We start from the raw sequence: 18,873 nt of genomic DNA on the forward strand, positions 1-18,873 counted from the left end.
TTTTCCACCAGCTCCAAATGATCAGCCTGCTTCAGGTTTTCTTCCTATGTGAGTCTTTGAATTAGCCTCTTCACAGGTAACAGAAGGCCATTTCCTTGGTCAGAAACCTGTGGCTCTAATTGGCTGAGTCCTTAATTCCTTTCTTTCCAGGCTTGCAGTTGCAATCACAGTAGGTCTATCAAGTGTTTTCTGTGCACTGAGGGACAGGCAGGTGAAGGGGCTGGCTCTCAGTTCTCCTGGCTTGTCATTTTTATCAGGTTGTGTCCTCCCCCTCGGTCATTACAGGATAAGAAAGGCATTTTACTGTATTTTCTCAACCTTTAGCTTGTCCATCATTCCATGAGCAGGCTGCAGCATGTGGAAGAGGAGAGATAAACTGTGGGGGGAGGGTTGGTTCGGGCCGTAAGGAAAGAGATGGAAGGTAGGGCTGCTTTCCAGGGGGATGAGAAGGTCAGGAAGAGGGGGGTGATGACAGGGCTGTGAGTCCAGGGAAAACAGAGCTGCAGGGTTTACACAGGGACCCACGGGAGAAGGCTGTGGGCAAGTGCCTGTTCTGCTTGTCTTTATAGTGAGCTCCGCAAGGGGGTGGGAGACACATCCAAGCACGGTGTGGACAGGGGTAGAAGAGGGAATCTCCTGTGGGTGGTGTGAGAAGGGCACACAGATGATTCCCAGAGGTATTTGGGGTACAGCTGTTGCAGAGGAATTCCCTTCCCTTCCCTTTTCTTCTCTACATTCCCCCTTCCCTTATCAGCCGGGGCCATGGAGCGGGAGCTCCTCCCGCAGAGATGCGCCGGGGTAACAACCCGCATCAAGGATGGAGGGATAAAGCCCTCTCCTCCAAAACCCCCAGCCCCAAAACCCCTCCCTCCCCAGAACTCCTGGATATTTAATACACTTTTTTTTTTTTTTTAAACAATCAAATCGTCTCTGCAAAAGGGAACAGGCTGGATGTCTCTCCCAGCTCTTCTTCAAGCCTCAGGAATGGGAAGAAAGGGGCAAAAGACATCCCTATATTTAAAATAAAAGAGACTGACAAACGCCCACAATGCAGTTCAGTGTAGAGGCACTGAAACCCGCAGCCAAAACAATCCAACCTGCAAGTGGCTGCACCATTAAAAGGCCATAAATCCACCCTAGCAAATACCCTAAGCAGAAATCACAGCAAATCAATCACATTTTCACTCTTCCAGCAGGGACCACCTTGGTGGACGGGTGAGAAGTGCTCGAGACAAGGCTCCTGTGTTTGTCGTTAGTTCCAGAAAGTGTTTGACTATTTTTGATCAACAGCCAGGGAAGGCGCGGGTTGGAGGGCTCTGGTTTGTTCATAGTTGAGAAGGCACACTCCAGAGCAGCTGTAGTTGGCTTCCTCGAGCTGGTGGAAGTAGGTTGAAGCCCTTCAGGGAGCTAAATATTTTAACTAATGTCTCCAAGGCCAGCATAAATTTTGCCAGAGCAGGATGAGCTGCAAACACTTCTGAGAAATTAAAGTGAAATCACAAAAAACAAAGAGCAGGTGATTCAGTTAAGGCAAAAGCACTTAAGGAGGAATAACCATCTGTACAAATGTCTCGCTGAGTTGTGTATCTCTCAGTGCTTTAACAGCTCTGCAAATAGGTGTTAAAGTGGATCAAAAACAAATTAAGGTTGGTTTTCATGGAAATGGAAGCGTAAAAACGAACAATTACAGTGTGTAATTGACGCTAAAGTCATAGTTGCTAAACCTGCCCTGTTGAGAGACTCAGGAGATCCCAAGCCCAGTCAGAAAACAAACAAACATTGTTTTATCTCCACGGATGTGAAATAGACCTTTTACTTTCCCAAGGTATGGAAGGGCTTCCGCTGAATTCAGCATCAAGACTTCTATTCCATGCTGCAGGAAAGAGGCACTCAGTCTGTCAAAAGAGTAAAAAAAGGTGGCTATTTATTTGTAGGTAAAAAGGGTTTGCATAGAAACCAGCATGCCCGGGGTGTAAGGGGCAGATGGGAGTTGTAGTTCGGGAGCGGCGCTGTGCCCCCGATGACAAGGGCGGATGGGAGTTGTAGTTCGGGAGCGGCGCTGTGCCCCCGATGACAAGGGCGGATGGGAGTTGTAGTTCGGGAGCGGCGCCGTGCCCGGTGACAAGGGCGGATGGCGCTGCGCGGCTCGCTGCGGGCCGGCCGGGCGCTGCTGCGCTGCCCGGGGCCGCCCTCCCGCGGGCTCTGCAGCCGGGTGCGTGCTCAGGGGTCGCGGGGCGGTGGCGGGGCGGGCGGGGAGGCTCCGGGCTGACCGTGCCCTCCGCTCGCCTTGCAGCCGCCGGCCTTCGGGTTCCTGTTCGATGTGGACGGCGTGCTGGTGCGGGGCAGCCAGCCCCTGCCCGCCGCCCGCCGCGCCTTCCAGAGGCTGGCGGACGGCGACGGGCGGCTGCGGGTGCCCGTCGTGTTCCTGACCAACGCCGGGAACTGCCTGCCCTCGGCCAAGGCCCGAGAGCTGTCGCAGGCGCTGGAGCTGCAGGTAATGGTGGCGGGGCAGCTGCTGTGGGAGCAGCGGCAGGAGGGACCCCGCGCCATCCCCGGGAGGGAAAAGCGCCAGGAGTGCGCGGCTCGGCCCCGGCCCGAGGCGCTGGATCCTCCCTGCGGGTCCCAGCCAGGCTCTCCTCCGTCCCGCAGGTGTCTCCGGAGCAGGTGATCCTGTCCCACAGCCCCCTGCAGCTTTTCAGCCAGTTCCACCAGAGGTGCATGTTGGTGGACGGGCAGGGACCCGTGGAGGAGAACGCCCGCAAGTATCCTTTGTGCCTCTGTGCATCCTCATCCCAGCTAAAGGCGGCTGCTCCTGCCCTGCCCCTCGCTTGCTCAGCTTCTGGAGCACGAGGAGACACAAAGATCATGGGGTTTACCTTATGGTCAGGCTCAGGTGCTGTTGATCTCCATGCTGGTCGCCTCCTGGTTCCCCTGTTCAGTGTTTGGCCTCTCACGCTCATGACTTCCGTGATTGCTGTTCTGTTGGTGGGATGTGACCATGAGGACATGCTTTAGGTGTCTTTCACTTTTGAGATGAAGTTGTGCTCCTCCTATTCTTCCATGGCAAAGCCCATTAGAGATCACTCCCATCTGTCCCACGGATGAGGTTTTCACCAGAATCTCACAGCAGTTGAAGGAATTCAAATATGATGGGGCTTTGAGCAGTCTGGTCTAGTGGAAGGTGTCCCTATCTGGCTGCCAGCATCGAGATTGTGCTCTAGGACTGGCATTCCTTAATCCTATAGATGCTTCTGCAAGTAACTTAAAAACTGTCACTTAAAAAAACAAAAACCAAATAAGCCAGTCTGCAGAACATTCCTTGATGGTCTGAACTAGCCTGGGGTTCAAGCATGTGGTCACCATAGAGGCCCTGAGGAAGGCGTATCCCCTGTTAGACATGGTGGACCTGAGCCGGAGGCCGAAAGAACTGGTAATTTCCTGAAGGGAATTAGAATCTGAAGGGGTGTTCTGGTGCAGAGGTGTTCACAGCACACAGCAAAGGGACAGGGCAACTGGCCACTGGCCCCTTAGCAAGAGCCTGGCACTGACACTGAGCAACCAGCACCTCTGCTCTTCCCAGTGTTGGCTCCTGCAGGAAAGGCAGTGACTCCCTTTTCCTTTCTCATGCCACACCTGCCTTCCATTGCTGTTCCTTGCAGTGAGGGGTAAGATGGTTTGGTTGACATCTCCAGCTCTGAGACAGGAGTGCAAGATCTGTGAAATCCCATCTGGAATGGGGGAGGGTGAAAAAAAAAATTCCTTCAGGATTCCAGGTGGCTTTGTCCTGCCTTGTTATGGAGCTGCCTTGGCAAGTTCAAAGGAGGGCATTTTTAGTTTTGTTTTGGAGATGGCATTAGGTTTTGCATTACTAATCCAGCCTTCCTTTTTTTCTGTCAGCCTCCTCCAGCTACTGGCTTCCCCACTATAGAAGGTAAGCAGTGACCTGTGTTTACATATGAGCAGCAAGCCGAGCTAGGAGCAAGGCAGGCCAGCTGGGATGGGAGCTGATGGTGTGCTGTCAGCTCACTCCTATCTATGGGCAGCATATTCAGAGGGTACAGCCAGGAGGCAACCTCACTGCTGCAAAAAGCTGGATAAAAGCAGCTTTTCTCTGTGCCAATATCTGGGAGCAGTGATGCACATGGTGCAGTGATGTGCAGACTGGAGCCCAGGCACCAGCCATGTTCCACTGGTAGCTGTACTTGCCAGGGCAGCCCACAGAGGAGCGGTTTTGTTAGCAGGTGGCTTTTGCATGCTGTGAGTTTCCAAACAGCTCTCAAAATCTTGCAGGGGTGATTCTGTTTGGTGAGCCAGTGAGGTGGGAGACAAGCCTGCAACTCATTACTGATGTCCTCCTGAGCAATGGGAACCCTGGGGAAGAGCTGCAAGATGTACCATACCCTCATCTGCCTATCCTTGCCTGCAACATGGACCTCTTGTGGATGGCTGAAGCCAAGATGCCCAGGTGAAAAGCACATGTGCTATTTGGTTTAGCCTATGTCATACTCTTCTCGTGCAGGTGATCTTTTCCTACTGTTTTTGAATGTTTTAAGAGCTTGATTGTGTGATGTAATTAGCAGCAGAGACATGAAAGCTGCAAGAGAAATAAAGACTAAAACTTGGGGAGGAGCGAAAGCCAGACCACTGCCTGTGGAGGTGTGTGTGGACACCGTATCCAAAACAGGCAATAACCAAGGAGTACTTGCTGCTTCAGTGGTGTTACTGGGGATGCTGATGACCTCCTTTCTGGGGCAGGCTTGGCCATGGCACTTTCCTTCTCTGCTTGGAGAGCATCTACAAGAAGGTGACAGGCAGGGAGCTGAAGTATGAGGCCTTGATTGGCAAACCCAGCCCAGTCACCTACCGCTATGCCCAGTACTTGATCCAACAGCAGGCAGAGAAGCAGGGCTGGAAGGCTCCCATCCGACACCTCTATGCAGTTGGGTAAGAGACTTTTTCCTGCTGGTTTCCTTAGGGAGTTGCATACTGACTGGTCTTTAGTGGGTTGTTTGTTTTTTTGGAGTTTTTTTTTTTCTTACTTGCCTTTCCGTTTTTCCCCTCTGGGTATTTCTGAAGTTAATACCAAAATTCCCATGGTATTTCTGGAGTCTCACATCCTGGAACAGAGGCTTGCTTGCTTTTTGTACCCTGCACAGCTAAGCTGTGGACTCTAGGATGCAGAGTGCACATAGGGTGACTCAAAGACAAAATTAAGAGACCCTGATGCAGTACTGTTAGCTCAGTTTGGCCAAACACTTTGGGAATGTAGGGAATGTAATCCAGTAATGGCTGTAATTGCTGTGGGTGCTTGGGGTGTGCACATGTCCTGAGGGACTCACTTGTGGGTGGACTCACTCGCCCACTGCAGCTGCTCCTCTTGATGTTAGCAACTATGTCACACCCCTTCCTCCTTCAGTGCTGTCTTAATCTCAGTGCCCCAGAGCCAGAGAGAGATGCATGGGCTTGTTTCTCATTTCTGTTTCACACTGTGACCTTATCCAGGGATAACCCCATGTCTGACATCTATGGGGCAAACCTCTACAACAACTACCTCAAGGCAGCTCAGCAGAACCAGGTCCAGGCTGGGCTGAAGAGGAGCCCACAGGCAGCCAGCCCCCAGGCTGAGGTTTCCCTGGAGCTGAGGCATGACTGCAACAATTCAGTGGAGTGCTGCCAGTCGATTCTGGTCTGCACTGGGGTCTACCGCCACAACAGTGATGTTCCCAAGAAGACAGCACAGACAGTGTTCCATGGACATCGGGACTTCTGCTTCGACCCCAGCCTGGTGGAGGCATCCTACGTGGTGCAGGATGTGGATCATGCTGTGCAACTTGCTTTTAAAAAAGAAAACTGGAGCTAGGGGTTAAGACAGGTGTGCCTAAAGAGCTGCTGTAAGGGGTTTTATGTACTGGAAAGGGAAGAGGGGAAAAATGGGGAGGGACCTGGGGTGATTTTCTAATCAAGCTAACGTTAAAGAAAACTCCCTGTTGCAGCACTAAAAGCCTCTTAATTTTACTGATACTCATCTGCCATCCTTACAGCTGACAGACTTTCAACTGTGACCATACATTGCTGCCAGCTGTAATTGAGCCATAATGGAAACAGGGTATAAGGAGTAGGCTTGTCCCAACAATCCCAGTTTTGTTCAGCTCTCACAGCTCATTCTTTTCCACACTTTGTGTGCAAAGATCAGGGGAGCCCACCCTCCTCTTTGTGAGGTGTTTGAGGGCAAAGCTCTTCCCCACACAAGGAGCCACCATCAGCCATTTGTACAATGTGCTGTTTGTCCAGGCTGTGACTGCAGCACACCAGAAGCTGGGCTGTGGTGGCACCGTTCCAAGAGGAGGCTTTTAAGTCTTAACATTCTCCTTGTGAAGAATAAGTGCCTACAGACTTTAACAAATTCTCTTTGCCTGGGCATTTGTCACTGCATCACTGTCAGTCTGAAACAAAGTTCTGTTTTGCAGTCATCTGGCAGCTGTAGAAAGGCAGGGCCCCTCAAAAGAAGCCAGAGCAACTTACTGCAGGGCTGAGGTGAAAGTTATATTGTTCCCTCCCCACTATTTAGCATTCTGTAAACACCCCTGCCTTTTCCCACCAGGGAGCCAGCAGCCTGCTCTCTGTAGCAGAGGAAACCACCACAGAGTTTGAATTGGCAGAGTTGTCTTTGCCCAGAACTCAGTGCTGCAGCAAGAGGCTCTTTTGGCACCCACTCTGATCCCAGCTATTGCAAGGAACATTCACCTGCTCCAGCTGGCGCAGCTTCCAAGAGGGGCCCATCTTTGTAACAAGGGCCAAACAAAAAGAGTCACAGTCCACCTTTGCTCCTTCCTGGCATACAAGGATTCAAAGAGAAGATCATCAGACTAGTATGGTACCAGAGCCCAGATCCCCAGGTCTGATTTTTTAGAATACAAATGTCTGTGTCTTCCAGTTCTTTTGTTCCTCTCATCCTTCATGTGGTTTACAGCTCAGGGATACCCCATACAGTCTGACCTCTGGTCCCTCCTCTTTCTTTAACATGCAGGTGGAATCCCCCTAACATGAGAACTAGCAACTGGGACTTGCCTGCCCAGGAATATTTCCCTAACAACATGCACCTTCTATTGCCTCTTCTAGCTCAGGCTATCCATAGAAAGACAAGACTTGTGTCTCTATGGACATTCCAAAGAAGATAAGCAAGTTTGAGTGAGAAATTAATGTGAAAGATTTGGCTTAGTGAGGAATGTCTTAATTCCAGAGGAGCACTATGATTTTAGAAGCACACATCTGCCTGTGTATATGATGAAAAGCCTTGGAGCCAGCACAACTGAATTGGTTTTCCTAATTACAGTCAGCTCACACCACACTGAAGTATCAGAATCAGGTCTGCTCTGCTTCTTCTTTCCTTTTTCCTGCTTTACTAGACAGCTTCATACACAGGGTGCAAACAGGATGTTCTGCACAGAAGTTTGAGTTCTTAATTCAAATCTCAGCATCTGTGTACACTGAAATTCTACTCCAGCAGCTCTCCATCCTCTCAAAAACTGATGTATCTTCCTAGGAAGGTCACTACAGTGTAGGCTCTGTTCTTAAGTTGTGCCAGGCTCTGCGTGAAGCAGACCAAGTTGCTCTTTCAGTTACCCAGGCAAGAGAGTTCCTTCTCTGTTTTTCTGTCCTTCATTAATAGGAGCAGAAAAATACCTCCTTGCACGTGTTTCCCTCCTGTGAAATCCACAGTGAGAAGCAGTTTCTTCCTCTCTTACCGCTGCCTGGGGTTCTTCTTTTTCTCATCCGGAGAAGAATTGCTTGGCTGCTTCTAAAAGCAACTGCAGTGGGAGGAACACAGATTTGAATCCTTTTCATTTCACTGGAGAGAGAAGGAAATTGCCATTTCATCTTGTTGCACAAGACAAAACCTTGTCTGCAGTTCCCAGAGGAGCAGGCACAGGGAAGGACTTGGGATATCAGACAGGGAAGGTCCTTTAGCTGCAGCACCTCTCCACAGTCACAGTTACGCTGCGCACTCAGCATGCAAAGCCTGAAACTGGAGCCCAAACAAACCCCATTTATTCACAGGGTAGCTCCAGTGTCCCTCAGCCTCACTTTTCAGGTGTGCCATCCACTGCAGAAAGAGGAACACTCCCATTGCTTGCAGTACTTGCTGACTTGGGTGGTAACTTCCACAGGATTCCTTGGAATGGTCCTCAAGGATAGATCTCAGGGAGCTGCTTGCTGGCAGGAAAAAAGAGCTACAACTTCAGTGTGTGGGTGCTGACTGCAGAAATGCTGAGGTCTGTCCATCTGCAGCCAGCCTTTGGCAGAGCTCTGTTCTTGTTAAGTGTGGTGCCAGTTCCTCAGAGAAAAGGTGCTGCTGAACCACCATGCCCTGAGGGCTGTGGCACCTCTTCCAGGGAAGGAAGAGGTTTGAATTTGCACAGGGAAGGAGCCAGGCATCTCCATCTTTGGAATAGCAGTACAGGTGAGCTGACTGATGTGAATCTGCTTCAGATGCTAAATCTGCTTTTAGCTCTGGATTTTTTTTTTCACCAGTGTTCTGTGAGTCTTAAAAATTCATAGGAGGAACTTCAGTGATAAGGAATTTTAAAAAATGCTTTGCTTGCGAGTTAAAATTGAACAGAAGGGAGAAGAAGGAATCTAGAAGTATCTTGTACCCTTTCCCTGATTCATACCAAGTAAGGTTGCATAAAAATTTCTGCTTTGTTGATCTCTGCACTAATTAGCCAGATGGACTGCCCTTGGTCTGAGCAATGCAAAGACCTTTCTCCTCATTCCCTTCTCAGCTCCTTGAAACAGTGCACTTTGTCCAAGTCCCTGCCTGGGAATTGCATGGACCCACTGGATGGAGTAGGAAATCTGGCTCCTCCAGCTGCTGTTGGACACTGGCTTGATTCTGAAAGGTTTCTGTTAATGAAATTGCTTGGCAAGTGTCCTGTGTTCCCTGAGTTGTGCTAGAGTGCTGTACTGGCTTGTAGCTTATCTCCAGTTCATTTATGGGCACGTGTTACTGCCAGAATTCAGTGAAATCCTTTTTCCTTGGAACTGTGGCTTCCTGGAATTAGTTTCCAGCATGGCTGGAACAAAACTCTTCCTTTGTCTCATGTATTGCTCTGAATTGGTGCCTCTGAAACAGTATTTCTGTCCTTTGGAGCAGTCATCCTTCTTTGCAGATTGTGGGACTAAGCAGGAGAGGGGACTTCACTGCTCATCCAATACCTTAATATTCACATGGTACACTGCCCTGTACAACGAACAGGACAAAGACCTGATCCTAACAACTCCATCTTCCAAAGATAAACAGGATTTAGTCAAGCCAGAAGGGAGTTTGCAACTGAGAAAAGCAGGAAAGAACCAAGGGATAGGCCTTGTTTTGGATCTGAAGTTAAGAGCTTTTATGGCATGCAATAACATGTTGGCCAAAAAAGTCAATTCTTTTATTCCACAGGACACATGCAACTACTAACCTGGCATTCAGGGCACCAGGTAACACTGGTGTCCCCTCCCTTCCCATCCTAATCCTGCCATGTCTTTCCCCCTCCAGTAAATGGTAATGTTTCAGATTATGTCTTGTGCACTACAGAAGAGTGATTCTATATCAAACAGAGAAATGACAAACTGTGATTATTTTAGATTTCATATTAATTTCAATGCAGTTACAGAGTTGCTGCTTTGTTCAAGCACATATGTAAAATAATAACAAAAGTTCAAGCACATATGAAAATAATAAAAGGTGTTTTCTTTGAAATAAATTTTAACTTCCTGTGTGTACATTTAATGGGTATTATCTCGCTCTCTTTCACATCTTTACCCTAAAAGATGATCAGGGCAAATTCTCTTTGCTTTTTCTTTTTTTTTCTGTTCTTCAAGCTGTTATCAGATTTTCTTGAGGGAACCATCCTGAAAGATAACCCTTCAGCAATTAACTAGCAAACTTTCAGACCAGAATCAAAATCTTCTGATTTCAACAGAAAATTAAAGATCCTGCTAGGAGAAACCACCATCTTTAATAATCTAGAAAGAGCCAATTCACTTGCATTGTTCTTACATTTTTTTAGAAAGTTTCCCATCTACAAAGTTCACAGCTCAGAGGAGACACATTAGACAGCAAAACAAGTGTGATGCAAAGTCCTGAGAATTAGGGTTAAGATGTCCCTTGTAGGAGAGTCTGAGCTGGAAGTTAGAGTCCCACAGTGATCCTTACCCAGCCTAAGGTACAGAGTTAAACACTGGCAGTTGTGAAACACTGAGGAACCAGCTTGAACAAAAGGACTGAGAGCCCTGGAAGAGTTTTGTCCCAGGGGAATGCTGTGAGATATGCCTGCCAGGGTAACCTTTGTGAAGTGCTTGGTCCCTGCTCCCCCTGGTAACTTTAGGGGCCTGCCCAAACCCTTCCATTGCCAGGCCTTCCTAACCCCAATTATAAAAGCACAAATCTTTATGTTCTTTTTTTTTTTACTGCCACAGTCAGTTTGATGAACACTTCATAGATCCAGTCTGCAGCAGTTTGAAACCCCACACCAGCAAGGCAGCTACATGTTCTCTAGGAACCAAACCGCCACCAAGAAAACACTTCTCTTAACTCACTGAAATAAACCTACTATTCGGTTATTTAAACAATGAAGAACTTTCTCCTCAAGGTCGGATCTTTGCGGCAAAAAAAAAAGTGCGCCTTATAGTCCGGTGCACCTTATGGTCGCGAAATTACTGTAACTACAAAATACCAAAAGCAAACCCCAAGCCCACTCTCCAAGCTTCTACCCTGCTACAAGCATGAAAAGAAATGTCTTGGCATTTTCTGCTGGTATTGAAAGCTCTTTGAACTGAAATGTAATTACAAGCAATAGACTGTTAACACTTCTGTATCCTTTTGAAGAGGATCTGCATTCCCTGAACCATAACACAGGATCAGCAGTTTAGTTACAAAGACTGTCTTCAGAAGCCAAGGCACTGTTGAATTTGGTGCTGGCCAGGTGAAACTTTTTTACACTTACCTGTAACTTCAGCCCTGACCATTTGAATAGGTTAGATAAGTGCAGTGCAAAGCGTGGGTCAGAGAATCCCAGAAGCTTCCTTTCCCACACAAAAGGCATTTTAAGTACGGTTGGAGCAGATTATGCTCCAACTCCCTGAGATCAGCTTTGCCTCCTTCCCTCCCACTGCTGCCAGTTTCTGACAGCTTACTGCAGGGTATAATTAGGTATCTAGTTTCTGGTCTTTCTTTCAGGCATATGTCTGCCTCTTTTTCTTTCTTTTTTTTTCCTTCTTCATTCCCCCAAGAAATTGACTCATTATTTTATTTCTTGCCAAGTTCAGCCCTCAAGAAAGTTTTGCCTTACCCCAGCAGGGGTATTTTTGAGGGCACACTTGTTTCCACTTGTGGTGTAAGCTAAAAATGGTAGCATTTTAGATATTTGGTATGACTATTGCACAAAACTCTGCTGTTTGCCTTTAAATATATGTATGCACACACATCTCCATGCATACACATCAACACATAAAGAAGCCAAAAACATCGCTTGGGAGCTGCTGAAGAGTAGAAGCTATTTATAGTTTAGCTTTTTAATGTTTTAACAGTAATGGTTAAGCACTAACACATGCAAGGACTGCACATTGCATTAAATAACTGGATCACATGGGAAGCATCAGCTTGTCATGTCTCATCCTACAGTGTGCTACAAAAAGCTCTTCAGTGCTTTCTCGAGTAGAAGTCATTTCTCCCTCATCCCCATTTTGAAGCAGAGGCACAATTTCTGCTTCCTTTCCTACAAATAAGCTCCTTTCTTATCCTCACCTCTTTGTTTGGGTTCTGTTTGCACTGTTGGAGCCCATGCTCAGCCCAAGAAAGGCCTTGAGCTTCCACTCTCCTTCCTGGTATTCTCCAATTCCTTGTCATAGCTCCTCTTGCCATGCAACCACAGATCCTCCCTGTTCCCACCGGTGTACCTTGGATGCAGGTCCCTTCACAGCTCCAGCAGGTATCCTATGGTGTCTGGAGAGTCATTTCCACGAGTCTGCTCTTGCACTGCTCTCACAGCCTCAGCTCAGCAGACCTACTGAGCATCCAGCTCCCTCCCCACATCACCCAGGGGCAGGGTCAGAGCCCATTTCCCAGGCCTGCACAGAGCTGTGGGTGACATCCCTTCCAAAGCCAGGGATCCCCCAAATCCCCTCTACCCCAGCAGGTGGGACGCCAGACAGCCACCCAAAGCTTTGGGGAATGTTTTTATGAAATGAGTGCCTGGATCAAAAGCAGAGATGTGAGTGTCTGTGCAGGCTGCCAGAGCAGCTGAGTGTGTCCAGCCAATTGCATTCTCAGGAAATCAGCCAAGAAGGCAAAGGTGTCACTGTCTGCTGCCCAGGTAGGGCAGGACCAGCCCTCCCTGCATGAGGGCTGCTGCCCTGAGTGGCCCAGGTGAATGAGCAAGACCAATTTAGTTGATGCTGAGGGTTGACCACACAGGAATCATGCCAGTGACAAGTATTGGCTTACCCTGAGAAGAGTTAGGTGAAGGCGCCCACCCACCTTGGATAAAAGCTAGGATCCAGAACACAAGAATGTAGTTTTACTCTCTACCATGGGCCACACAGACTTACACTGCCATCTAACCCAGCTTTTCTGTGGTAACCAAATTCAGAGGCACAGCTTGATGTCATTCACACCACTCTGAGCTATCCTGAGCTGGGCAACTCCCAACACCTGCCAAGCAACATGAAAGAGCAACACAGAGAGCAATCATCTTCCTTGTGCCCAAAGAAATCTTTATGTCAATCCAGCCCCGAGTTCTCCTTTTCCCTTACTCAGTTATCTCTTTGCTTCCAGTTTAAGCATGAATTCTCCTAGAGCCCCGGAATGATTTCTCCTTGTTGCCAAGAGCAGCCAGGGACACTGACTGGAGCAGGGCTCCTGAGGGAGCCTGCATCAACACGTATTAGATGGTTGTCACTGCTGTCCTGGATGTCCTTTGCCAGCACTAAGCAACATTTGCTCTGTCCCATGCGTTGATGTAGCAACATGTTCAAAACATGAAGCTATTTTGGATCTTTATCGCAAAGTGTAGTTAATACAGACATTAGTGGAGATGGTTCATTTGATGTGCTTCACATCATGGTCAGGCAGCAGCTGGCTCATCGCTGGTGAGCACAGGTACAAATGAGAAACTGGTGGTGCTGAGCATCAAGCCACTTTGGGACATGATGTGCCAAGCCATTAGTGATGGTGATGATCCAGCCTGCTATTAAGCTCAATTCGAGGCCATTAATAGTGGGTCAATAGAGGTGCCGATTGTTGCTTTCAGTAGAAGTAAGAACTCATATGAATTTAAACGCTATGTCCCATCATGGCAAGCTGGGCAGGGCCCTCAGCATGTGGATTGGCTCAGCTCAGAAAATTGGTGGGATTAAAGACTTCTATGAACAAGCACAACAGACCAAATGTAGGGTGAGCACAGATGAGCCACAAACGAGTGCTTCACTGTAGGCTTTGTGCCAGGCCAACTGGTCTTTGTCTTGGCCAGCCTAGAGAGATCGGGGGCACTGAAGCAGTTTGCGATGTGGGTGCAGTGGCATGTCTATGGGCGACCGGTCCAGGCGCGGGGGTCCTGCGGGGCAGGAGGCAGGAGGCAGGATGCTCCCCGAGCTGTGGAAGAGAAGCATCCTCGGGGACAGGGCGGGAGCGCCTTCCTCCCCCTCCTCTTCTCCTTCTCGCCCCCTCCTCCCCTCCCCCGGCAGCCCCAGCCCACCCACCCTCCCGGCTCCGGCAGCTGCTGCGGCTGCTGCTGGGCGCCGCCCCTGGGCTCCCCCGCCGGCTGCCGCCCGCTCGGGCGCTCCGCACCGCTGCCGCTGCCGGGCCCGGGGCCGGTGCGGCGGCGCGGGGGGCGGGTCGGGGGCGGGCCGGGGGCCGCGGCGGGGCCGTCGGGCCCGGCGCGCCGGCTCGGGGGCCGGGGAGGACCATGCACCGTGCTGCCTCCAACCAGCGCTCGGTCTCCTCCTCCTCGGGCTCCTTCCAGCCGCCGCCGCCGCCGCCGCCGCTGCCTCCGCACGCCGCCGACCGGCAGCCCCTCTTCCCGGGGGGCTCCAGCAGCGGCGGCAGCCGGCGGGGCTCGGGCTCGAGCGTGGGCTCGGCGCGGGCCCGCCGCCCTCGCAGCCCCCGCAGCAGCACCGAGCAAGAGGAGGAGGAGGAGGAGGAGGAGGAAGAGGAGGAGGACAGCAGCAGCATCAGCAAGCCCCTGGTGCCGCCGCCCGCCACCCCGCTGCCCGCCGCCGCCTCGTCGCTCCCCAGCAGCAGCAGCAGCAGCGGCGGCGGCGGGGGCAGCCCGGGCCGCAGCATGACGGCGGCGGAGCTGTACGGGGCGGCGGCGGCGGGCGGCGGGGCGGGGGGCGGCGGGGCGGCGGCGGGGGCGCTGCTGGGGCCCGGCGGGGCGGGGGGAGGGCGGCGCTGGGGCTTCCAGGCGCTGTCCCTGGTGCTGCTGCTGGGGCAAGGAGCGCTGCTGGACCTCTACCTGATCGCCGTCACCGACCTGTACTGGTGCAGCTGGATCGCCACCGACCTGGTGCTGGCGGCCGGCTGGGGCATCTTCTTCTGTCGCAACAGCCGGGCGCGCCGGCGGGAGCGGCCCCCGCCGCCCCCCGGGCCGCCGCCGCCGCACCCGCTGCTGCTGCACGGCCCCCCCGGCGGCCGCGGGGCCGGGGGTCGCGGGGCCGGGGTCCCCCCGCGCGGCGGCGACTTCGCCTACGCGCACCTCGCCTGGCTCATCTACTCCATCGCCTTCACGCCCAAGGCGGCGCTGATCCTGGGCACCTCCATCCTGGAGCTGATCGAGCTGCGCCTGCCGCTGGGCACCACTGGCTTCCGCATCACGCTGGCGCTGTCTGCGCCGCTGCTGTACTGCCTGCTGCGGGCCATCGGCACCGAGGGAGCCGGGCAGCTGCTCCTGCCGCCGCAGCCGCCGCCACAGCACCGCGCCGCCGCCGCCTTCCTCGCCACCTGCCTCGACCTGCTCGACAGCTTCTCCTTGCTGGAGCTGGTGCTGCAGCCCGGCCGGCCGGCGCCGCTGCCCGCCCCGCTGCGCTACCTGCTCATCGCCGTCTATTTCCTCTGCCTGGCCTCGCCGGTGCTGTGGTTGTACGAGCTCAGTGCCGCTAGCCCGCCCGGCGCCGCCCGGCTCGCCCTGCACCTCCTGCTGCCCGCTGGGCTGCTGGACGCGCCGCTGCTGGCGCTGCGCTGCCTGCTGCTCCTGCGCTACCAGCAGCCGCTATCTCTCTTCATGCTGAAGAACCTCTTCTTCCTGACCTGTCGCGGTCTGGAGGCGCTGGAGACCTGCTGCCTCCTCCGCCCCGCCGCCGCCCCTCCGCCCGCCAAGTACGGCCCGGCCGCCGCCGCCCCCGCCGCCGCCCCGCTGGCCCACGGGCTCTCCGATGTGGACGTGGGGCCCCACGGGTACGTGAACGCCTTGGCCGTCACCGCCCAGGGCTGAGCCCCTCTGGCCGCCCCCGGAGGAGCTCCCGCCGCCTCCGGGCCCGCTCCCGGCAGAGTCTCTGTCTCTGTGTTCTGCTCAGGTTCCCTCCGCCGTGGCCGAGCAGGGGAAGGGGACGTGGGCTTCCCTGTCAGACTCCCGCTCCCCTCCTCTCTTCCTCATGGACACATCCAGCAGCGGAAGCTCCGCACAAACCCGACTACCTGCAGGAGCCTACAGGTGATACTGGTCACCAGAAAATGCACCTGTCCTTTGTGACAAGACTTCTTCTAGTGCTTCTGCCTCTCCACTGTCTGGAGGGTCCCACCCTTCCACTCCGTCCCAGGACATTGTGTTCCTTTGTAACCATAAAGGTTTCGTTTTTCCTTTTCGTCCTAAACAAGGACCAGTGCATTTTGTCTCCTCCTTTAAGAACTCCTGCTGACCACAATAATGAGATGCAAGAGGGGCCTGACCAGCAGATGTTGCCTCCAGAAGGACAGAAGGAAGCATGCTTTGGTTTCCCTGGGTCTTGCAAAGCTGCTGCCTGTGTTTCCCAGGCCTTTTTGTACCAGCTAAGGAACCTCTGGAAGCACGCTGGCCTCTCGGTCACTTAAGCCCATGAGCCACCTTCTCATAGCCAAAATGTCTACCTCTGTGCTTCAACCTTTTGCATCTTACATTGACTTCACATGCTAAGAAACCAATCCAGCATGGACATAAAACAGGGCTTAGGTCCTGTTTCATAACCACCAAGACATTTATTTCTGGTGAGAACAGGGTTTACAGCAGCCTACTGCTGGCATCCCCAGATGCTGGGGCTCCCATTTCTCTGTGAATATGCATGTTTACGGGATCAGCGTTTGTTTTCTTTTGCACAGAGCATAGGGTCTTCCTTTACACAGCCAGAAAGGCTGAAAAATTTTCTCTGGCCTCCTTCCATGCCTGCTTGAGAGAGCAGAGATGGGGCTAAGCCTGCAAAGTGCCAGAGGACACTGGCACTGCTCGGGATGGGCTCCATGCTCAGTGAACCTCACTTTTCAGCACAGAAAGAAAAGTGCTGCAGGAGCCTTTGAGGCAGAGGGGCTCTCGAGCTTTGGTGAAAGCCCATGTATCAGCACCCTGTTCTCTGTGTGCATGTGGTTTAGGGTAGGTGGGGAAAAATTGTTAGTAACCTCTCATAGGAACACAGTTTTCTTTGGTTTTAAGCTCCATGAATGTTGGGTGGAGTTAAGGCCTGCTCTTCTGCCTGGCTGCAGCTGTTCCTTAAACCAGCCCCATGGAAGCAGCACACAGGCCACGTTTGGAGGAAGGACTTTGCCCCTCCCAGGCTTATATTTTGTTATCTGGGCAAGGCTGCAATAATTGTGACAAACAACAGTTTGCTGTTGCAAGGTTTCTTTCTTTTTTTTTTTTCTCCTTTTCTTTTCAAGCTGTCCTGATGGGTAGGGGAAATAAAGCACAACCAACTGCTCCCCATGGCAGGACTGCAGGTGCAGCCCAGACTTCTTCTGCACACACATTCATTCTTTCCTTCAGGGCTTGGGCTTCAGAGCCTCTGTCCCAGCTTCCTTTTCACAGAGTGGGATCAACTGCCTGCTCTGGTGGACTGCTACAACAAAATGTTTACAGTCTGGTAACTTCCAGCTCCCGGAGGCAGAAGTGGGGCTGCCATGGGGCTGTCCTCCCCCAGCTCTCGGTGGCTGATGGGTTTTGAGGGGCTGGAAAAGCCCCTAGAAAAGATGGGTCAATTGTGCTGTTCTGTTCAGATGTGCAGCTAGGATGGGTGACTTGCTGCTCTCCTCACACTAAATGGAGAGTTGGCAAAGCTAGGCTTAACTTTCCCACCAGTGCTTTATTTTTAACCTGAGCCCTTACATGGGCAGTTGTGTGAATTTTGGCCAGTGGCCTTTCTCTTCGCTAACTTCTTCTTATCTGGACAATCTTGGTGCTGTGAGTGACTGTGATTGTAAAACTTGGTACTGTGAACTTTTACTATGTGATGTGAAATGTGTCGAGGGGATGCTAAGTTCCTGGCCAAAGGAGGTGTAATTACAGATATATTATGCTTGTACAGGTATTTGTTTCTTTGCACCTTCCTTTTTCGGCATTAAATAGGTAGTAGAAGCTCAGAAATAATTATTGAAGAGAGAATAAGGTGATACCTGAACCTAGGTCTACTCCATTCTTTAATCAAACAGCTAAAGAAAAAAAAAAATTAATACCCAACCAACCAACTTTGCCAAAAACAAGCTGAAGGAAAAAACCAAGATTTTCATCACCAACTGTGTTTGGCTGCTCCTATGGCCAAGTTCCCAATAGCACCAAAGTGCTAATCCCTAATACACTGAAGCGTGAGCATAGTTGAGACATCAAAAGAATCACAGCACAATTATTAATGAGTCTGACTCCATTACCCCTTCATAGCCCATAACAAAGTTGCTGTTTCAACAGTGAGTGCCTTTTTCCACTTAGGATGTTATTGAGAAAAATGGTATATTTGAAATTTATCTGGCCATGGCATATTTAACCCATTGGTGGTGAACTCACAGTTCAGATTTTTCCATGAATGAAAAGGTTGCCTGGGACAGATGACCCTGCAAAATGACACTTGTGTTGCATAGAATTCCTTTGTAGAAAAAGTTGTGCTTTGTGGTGCCATGGTTTCTAGGTTGTTAGGAAATGTGCTGTTTGGAGAGTGTAAAGCCCTTATAGTTGGCTATACAGAAGACCCCTTGCAACTAAAAGGGCAGCTCTGCTGTTCCTGCAATTGCTTACTACAAAAAAAAAAAACCATTTAAAGATGTTCAATGCCTTGTTTATAAACGTGCTCCTCCTTTTGAATTCCCTCCTCTTTGAGCTCTTGCTTCCACTTAAACCTTTCTGTTTGGAGAAGAGAGATGGTGGTACCATCCAAGTGCAAGCAATACCTCTCCTGATGCACCTTACACAACTCCTGTACATTGTGCAAACATTAAATTACTGGTCCGGGTCAGTAACACTTGTCTGAATGAATTTGTGCCATACTAAGACACAGGTCCCTTGGGATTCTGTTACACAACTCAGTTATTTAGCATTTTATTGCTCTATCTAGCATTTTATTAGGGCCACCATGAGGGCTTTGAAATCCAGATAAACCCCAAATCCCACACTGTGATTAATCCATATAAAGACCTCCATTGTTGTCATCAAAAGCTCATAACTCTGTTAAGAATTCTATGACAACAAGGTAAGGGGATTCCCAGGAACCTCATTAATGCTCTTCGTTTCATTTTTATGTATTTAAAATCCCTCATTGGGCAGCTTGTAAAACTTATCCTGGAATTCAGAAGTCAAGCAGGGTTGGCTTTGGATTGACCTTCACCTCTGGTCCCTCTTTGTGCAAACACAGCTTGTGCCAGGGTGAGTGAACTCATCACCT

The 18,873-nt window shown here is 50.9% G+C and overlaps 2 protein-coding genes across 2 annotated transcripts; both read left to right on the top strand.

Moving 5' to 3' along the window:
* Positions 1-2,131: 2,131 nt before the first annotated feature.
* Positions 2,132-10,838, top strand: LOC116995644 (haloacid dehalogenase-like hydrolase domain-containing 5). The gene is made up of 8 exons (XM_033058500.1): positions 2,132-2,212; positions 2,294-2,494; positions 2,650-2,762; positions 3,337-3,430; positions 3,898-3,931; positions 4,291-4,465; positions 4,756-4,944; positions 5,503-10,838. Exons 1-8 carry the CDS (start codon positions 2,132-2,134, stop codon positions 5,858-5,860), a joined length of 1,245 nt encoding a protein of 414 aa, XP_032914391.1. The 3' UTR covers positions 5,861-10,838.
* Positions 10,839-13,949: 3,111 nt separating this feature from the next.
* Positions 13,950-17,526, top strand: LOC116995645 (transmembrane protein 121B-like). Its single transcript, XM_033058501.2, has 2 exons — positions 13,950-14,111; positions 14,406-17,526. The coding sequence occupies exons 1-2, from the start codon at positions 13,950-13,952 to the stop codon at positions 15,471-15,473; spliced, it is 1,230 nt and encodes a 409-aa protein (XP_032914392.1). The 3' UTR covers positions 15,474-17,526.
* The last annotated feature ends 1,347 nt before the right edge of the window (positions 17,527-18,873 follow it).

The sequence above is a fragment of the Catharus ustulatus genome, chromosome 4 (assembly GCF_009819885.2).
Source record: "Catharus ustulatus isolate bCatUst1 chromosome 4, bCatUst1.pri.v2, whole genome shotgun sequence".
Classification (NCBI taxonomy): Eukaryota; Metazoa; Chordata; class Aves; order Passeriformes; family Turdidae; genus Catharus; species Catharus ustulatus.

Coding starts and splice junctions, on each gene's coding strand:
- LOC116995645 (XM_033058501.2), top strand. CDS start 13,950: ATGCACCGTGCTGCCTCCAACCAGCGCTCGGTCTCCTCCTCCTCGGGC. Junction 14,112..14,405: donor GGCGGGGCTCGGGCTCGAGC/GTGGGCTCGGCG, acceptor GGGGCGCTGCTG/GGGCCCGGCGGGGCGGGGGG.
- LOC116995644 (XM_033058500.1), top strand. CDS start 2,132: ATGGCGCTGCGCGGCTCGCTGCGGGCCGGCCGGGCGCTGCTGCGCTGC. Junction 2,763..3,336: donor GTGGAGGAGAACGCCCGCAA/GTATCCTTTGTG, acceptor GGTCTGAACTAG/CCTGGGGTTCAAGCATGTGG. Junction 4,466..4,755: donor GCTGAAGCCAAGATGCCCAG/GTGAAAAGCACA, acceptor TTTCTGGGGCAG/GCTTGGCCATGGCACTTTCC.